Source organism: Arachis ipaensis, chromosome B7 (assembly GCF_059453495.1).
Source record: "Arachis ipaensis isolate K30076 ecotype BB chromosome B7, ASM5945349v1, whole genome shotgun sequence".
In the NCBI taxonomy this organism is placed as follows: domain Eukaryota; kingdom Viridiplantae; phylum Streptophyta; class Magnoliopsida; order Fabales; family Fabaceae; genus Arachis; species Arachis ipaensis.
The window spans coordinates 71693801-71700057 of NC_142442.1; the positions used below are offsets into that span (position 1 = coordinate 71693801).

Here is a 6257-nt window from a genome sequence, read left to right on the forward strand (position 1 = left end):
GGCTGTGTTAATTGTGGTGATTGATGTAGGTCATGTTGGGCAGGCGGTGAGGTAGGACAGGGCTGAAGGTGTGTATATTGGGGTAGTGTGTAGTGATTTTTGTTGGTATGGTGGTGTTTTTGCAGGTTTGGGAAGTTGGGGTTGTTATAGTTGAAGTCCCTTTGTTCCTGATGCTGAGATTCCCTCATTCTTAGATAAGAATGTGGTTTCCATGGTGGAAATTGTGCGTTCACTGTGGCAGAATGTAGAGAATCAATTTGTCTAGCTATTGATTCCAATTGCTGCTGAGTTTGCTGGTATAGCTGTTTGTTTTGATTCATGGTTGCTCTCACTCCTTCAAGATTCATTACTTCCTTTTCTGAAATTGCATTCCGTGGCGTCTCAAATGAGTGTTGGTTATTGGCTCTTTTGTCACTGAACCCTGCAGTTCCTTGGATGGTTGCTGTTGCCTTGAGTAGGCCATCTGAGAAGTAATCTACTGCTCTTCTTGTTTCTGAGGTTAATCCTTCATAGAACGCTTGAAAATCCACCTTGTCATTTGCTTTCTTGTATCTCTCCTATGCTTTGAACAATGGTTCTTCCTCTCTTTGTATGAATGGATGTACTCCTTCTTTCATCTTGATATGTTGTTGGGATGAGGAGAATTTGACTAGAAACTTCGTAACCAATTCATCCTAACTAGTTATACTTCCTTGGAGAAAAGTTTCAAGCCATTGTGCCGCTTCATCCTTCAGTGAGAAGGGAAATAACAAGAGCTTAATGGTATCATGGTCTACACCATTGAGATTGACAGCCCCACAAGTTTTCAGAAAAATGGATAGATGCTGTTTAGGGTCCTCCAAGGGATTTCCACCATAGGAACAATTGTTCTCTATTAGTGTAATGAGTTGTGGCTTCATGTTGTGATGTTCTTCTTTCTCAGAAACTCCTTCTTCAATGATATCCTTCCTTTTGGCTGCCCTTCTTCCCTATGACATATAAATCAACAACTGAACACACAGTGATACTTTTGCAAATTGAGTATAGTCAGTTGAGACAAAACTTCAAACAGTTAGTGGGTTAGTCAAAAATTAAAGAAAAAGTGCTTGATCTAAATTGCCACCTCACTTAATCATTGTCAATCTAATCAATCCCCGGCAACGGCGCCAAAAACTTGATGGGATATTTCTGTGGAAGAAACGAATTCCTCCAAAACACCCAAAACTAACCGGCAAGTGCACCGGGTCGCATCAAGTAATAATAACTCACGGGAGTGAGGTCGATCCCACAGGGATTGAAGGATTGATCAATTTTAGTTTAGTGGTTGATTTAGTCAAGCGAATCAAGATTTGGTTGAGTGATTTGTGATTTGCAGAATTTAAATTGCATGGAAAGTAAAGGGAATGGGTAATTGACATGAAATTAAAGAGAACAGGAATTTAAATGCTGAATCTTAAATAACAAGAAATTAAATGGCAGAAACTTAGAACGCAAGAAATGTAAATTGCAGAATCTTAAAGTGCAAGAAATGTAAATAGCTTGAATTGTAAAGGGAATTGGGAGTTGGATTTGCAGAAATTAAACGAGGAAAAGTAAAGTGCAACCAACAGAGAAATAGAAGATGTCTTGAATCAAACCGGATCTCAACCAGAAAAGTAAAATGAGCATGAAAGCAGTAAAATGAGAATTCAGATCTCAGGACCCAAGAGACTAGAAAACCAAGTCTAGATCTCAATGCCTTCCTAGATCCAACAAGAACAATTGCCAAGGAATTGTAAATTGCAAAGAAAGTATATGAAGAACAATTAACAGAAATTAAATTCAATAAGCAGTAGAAGAAGCAGAGAGATCTTCGGATGAGATTGAAACAAAATTCCTTTAATTCTCCAACCCAAGATCCAAGATAATTGCAATTGAAATTGAAAGCAATAAAACTAAGAGGAAGAGAGTGGAATTCTCCTTCCCCGAAACTAAGAAATTAAAGATCACTCAATATCCAAAGCTCTCCGAAAACTATTATGAAAATTCCAAAGGAAAGCTCCGAAAGGAAAAGCTATTATGAAAACTCAAAAGGAAAGCTCCTTTAATAACTTGAATTCTATCCTATTTATACACTTTCTTCAAATGATCTTCAAGCCTTGAGTTGGGCCTTTGCTCTTGGTGGAATTGGGTTGAGAGAGGCCTTGGTTGATTGCTCTTGGAGTTTGGAGAGGAACCAAAGTGAACCAAGTGAACCGGGTTGGAGTTTTGCAAAAGTTTGAGTAAAAGTTTGACCAAAAGTTTGAGGCAAACTTTTGGTCCAACTTTTCATATCAGCCCCCATATTTTGCTGATACCCACGTTGGTGCAAAAGTTAGGGGTCTAACTTTTGCTCCAACGTTGGCCTTCCTTAGTGCACTTATGGCGCCAACGTTAGCCCAAAAGTTAGGGGCTAACGTTGGCGCAAACTTTTGCTCCCCCTTTGTGTTTTTCATGTGCCAACGTTAGCCCAAAAGTTAGAGGCTAACGTTGGCGCAAACTTTTGGTGCCCAGGGAGTGTTTTTCTCATGCCAACGTTAGCCACAAAGTTAGGGGCTAACGTTGGCGCAAACTTTTGGTGCCCAGGGAGTAACTTTCATGTGCCAACGTTAGCCCAAAAGTTAGGGGCTAACGTTGGGGCTAACTTTTCACCCAAAAGTTTGTGCAAAAGTTTGAGGCTAACTTTTGGTCCAGCTTTTTGCTTCCTGGTTCATTTTCACTTATTCCATTGTCCTCTCTTTACTCCTAGCCATTCCTTCTTGCTTCAACCATTCTCCAAGCTTTCTTCACCTATCATTAATCAACCAAACACATCAAAGCTATGCTTAAAATCATGAGATATTCATTTTATCATAATATGTGACAATTATAGCCTAAAACCTCATGAAATAGCATGAATTCATACATGGTTGATTCAATCAAAGGAAGCATGAAAATCTACCCAAATTAGCTTACTTGTAGCTCAAGAAAGTGCACAATTCAAGTGAAAACAAAAGAAAAAGGCTAGTGAAACTAGGCTAAGATGACTTGTCATCAGACTCCTCTAAAAAAACAGTGAGCTCGACCCATAAATTACTTAGTGTTCGTGTCGAAACGCATTGTGTCGATCGAACAATCAGTGAATAATCATAGCAAATAAAAGAGAAATAAAGTAAAATAGTACTTTGAATAAGTGAAAATGAATAAATGAAAATGTCAAAATGAAATAGAAATTAAAAAAAAAGTAAAATAATAAAGAAACATTCAAAATAAAGAAATTAAAACAAAAAAATAAAAGACAAAATAAAATGGATTCCAACACTCATATGCACTTACATTTCATGCTCTTCTGTTGTGTGGCTGAAATTGAGAGTTTTTACAAAATTTATGTGATGACCTAGTGTTGTTGATCGAAGTCATTTTTTTTTTTTTTGAATTTTTTCTATTTATAGAACTCAAAAGTAGATCAAATAGATCTGTTCCTGAAAAATTTTGACCATTATCTTGATTCTTCTTTTATGATCTTATCTTTATTCTGAAAAATCTTCATATAGTATTTCCACATTTTATCTTGCCTTGTCCTTTAAATTTTACATTCTTGCATTGTGTCTGTATTTAAACATATAGTGTACTTAATAAATACTTGACTTACTTTAAACTAGTAATCCCTCAATTTTAAATATTTTTTGTTTTCGTAATCCGAAAAAAAATTCTACAATTAAGTGACAATTATTTTACTTATATTTTAATTCTATAAATCAAATCTTAATAAATCCAAAATTATACCAATAATTATATTTTTAAAATGTGCTTTTAGGCACAAATTAGCTAAATCAAAAAAATAAAAGATAACCATCAAATATAAATGTTTTTAATATGATTGTGATTACGTTTGATTCTCATACTTATCGGTCGTTCAGTGGTAGATTATATGACTCATCTTTCGGTCGATTTGTATACATTGACATCATAGCGTAATCCTGTTCTTAAAAAATATTCATTTACCTTAATGGAAAAGACCATTTATTCAGCATAAAAATGATATATCATTCACATTCAATTCCAAGTCCCCAAATTTGATATGAATAATATAGATTTTAACATTTAATAACATGAAACAATGGGCAGTTGTTCGAGGATGCACCCGGAACCGACCATGTATCCTGCCAACTCCAACAGTAAGTATGCATCGGAATCCACAATTCAAAAATAAGATTATATACATAAATCAATAAATAAATAAAGCAGATATAAACGACGTCCCACTCCGAGTGGCAAAGCACCCGAAGCTCCAGAAAACGATGCTGTCCTTGTGCATGATGCAAGTGCCACGTGTCAATGATCCAGCACAGCCCTTCACCGACCTCCCTAATTTTGTCCAATCGAGACGACACTTGGGTCCCACACCACGCCTCCCCACGTGTCCAGCCTCTGATTGGTGGGTTCCATCGTCGCACTTGGCACACACTCGCCAGCAGCATCGGTCTCATTTTTAATTTATGCCCCTTAACCTTGACTTAAGTCACACGTCGGCAACACTAACACTGTGTATGACTATTGATTAGCCTTTTTTAATTTTGTTAAATCGCGTTAGATCCGCGTAACCTTGCGTGGTATAAATAGAGTTTCTCTCAAGCTTCCAAATGCATCTAATCCATTCCATGTGATTCTTGACTTCTCTCGAAAACCCATACTGCCATAAATATATCACTTTACTTTCTGCATACATATTCCACTACTAAAAAGAGTAGTTCGTTACTTCCTTCCATTACGCTTCATAATCAAAATCATGGCAGAGGAGCACCACAAGCAGTATGAGGGATCTGAGAGCCGGGACGTGGAGGTCCAGGACCGCGGCGTCTTAGATTTTCTTGGTAAGAAAAAGGAGGGTGAGAATAAGCCTCAAGAGGAGGTGATCGCCACCGAGTTTGACGACAAGGTTAAGGTATCTGATGAGGCTGATCATGAGAAGAAACCCAGCCTCTTGGAGAAGCTTCACCGATCAGACAGCAGCTCAAGTTCTGTAAGTAGTTCTTCATTAATTATATATATATGTTGAGTAGCCTGATCTGCTCTAGTCAGGTTTAATTTGCATTCAATATTTATATATGTGTGATCTGATTGATGATTAATATGTAATGTTGACGTATGGTACGGTGCATGCAGTCGAGTGAGGAGGAGGTTGAAGAAGGAGGGAAGAAGATAAGGAAGAAGAAGGAAAAGAAAGGGTTGAAGGAGAAGGTGGAGGAGAAGATAGGGCACAAGAAGGAGGAGGAGCATCATGAGGAGAGTGGTGCAGTTCCAGTAGAGAAAGTTGAGGTTCATCATACTGAGGAGAAGAAGGGCTTCCTCGACAAGATTAAGGAGAAGCTACCTGGTGGTGCTAACAAGAAGGCTGAGGAGCACACGGCCATCACCACTCCACCACCACCAGCAGCAGAGTGCGTTGAGACTGCTCATCAACATCATGAGCATGAGGCTCAGGGTGAGACCAAGGAAAAGAAAGGCATCTTGGAAAAGATCAAAGAGAAGCTCCCTGGCTATCACCCCAAGTCAGAGGACGACAAAGAGAAAGAAAAACAGAGTGCTTCTCATTGAGAACCTTGCTGAACGATGCATGCTGTTGGGACCTCCTTGTTTTCTTTTTACAGTTCACCCTCATCCTGCTGTCTGCTTAATTGCCTTGTATTTTCATCATGGCCTTTCTTCCTTTTTTTTTCCCTTTGTGTGTTGTGTTTCTTGTATTTTGGTTTTATACTCTTGTTTTTATCTTGAATTGCTTCGTGTATGAAAGAAAAACAATGTTCTAAAAATGCGAGTAATTAATTATGAAAAATAATATTTGTATTATTTTTTATGTATATTTTTTTAGTTTCATTAGATTTTTCTGTCTCTTTTTTTAATATTTTTTCCTGTTAATACCTAGTTACCTACGACTGTCCTGGAGTGAACTCGTTATTCAATCAATGGGGGCATGGGGCCATCCCTTCATAGTTCATGTATATGCTTTGCCGATCCATAAAGGAAAAAGGAAGAGTAAAAATATAATGGGCGAAACCTTGATAGCTAGCTTTATTAGTTGTGAGAAAAGAAAATTGACGAATCCTTCTCATCTTTATTAGCTGTGACAAAAATAATTGTGAATCAACCGTATTGGAGAGGCAACTGTTAAGTTCACTGTTTTGAAGCTCAGAACCTCTTTAATTAGTGTTGGGGCCTGATGGCAATGATTTTTGGCATACCCCACCTCAAATGCCTCAGAATGATGAATCTTGACCTCT

General features: G+C 37.7%; 1 protein-coding gene across 1 annotated transcript; it reads left to right on the forward strand.

Annotated features, from left to right (window-relative positions):
- Nucleotides 1-4495: 4495 nt before the first annotated feature.
- On the forward strand, nucleotides 4496-5826 carry LOC107609170 (dehydrin ERD14). The gene is made up of 2 exons (XM_016311024.3): nucleotides 4496-4999; nucleotides 5143-5826. Exons 1-2 carry the CDS (start codon nucleotides 4766-4768, stop codon nucleotides 5572-5574), a joined length of 666 nt encoding a protein of 221 aa, XP_016166510.1. The 5' UTR covers nucleotides 4496-4765; the 3' UTR covers nucleotides 5575-5826.
- The last annotated feature ends 431 nt before the right edge of the window (nucleotides 5827-6257 follow it).

Bases quoted from the DNA above. Each gene is read 5' to 3' on its own strand.
- LOC107609170 (XM_016311024.3), top strand. From the start codon at position 4,766: ATGGCAGAGGAGCACCACAAGCAGTATGAGGGATCTGAGAGCCGGGAC. The intron at 5,000-5,142 runs GTAAGTAGTTCT...CGGTGCATGCAG, and splicing joins CAGACAGCAGCTCAAGTTCT to TCGAGTGAGGAGGAGGTTGA.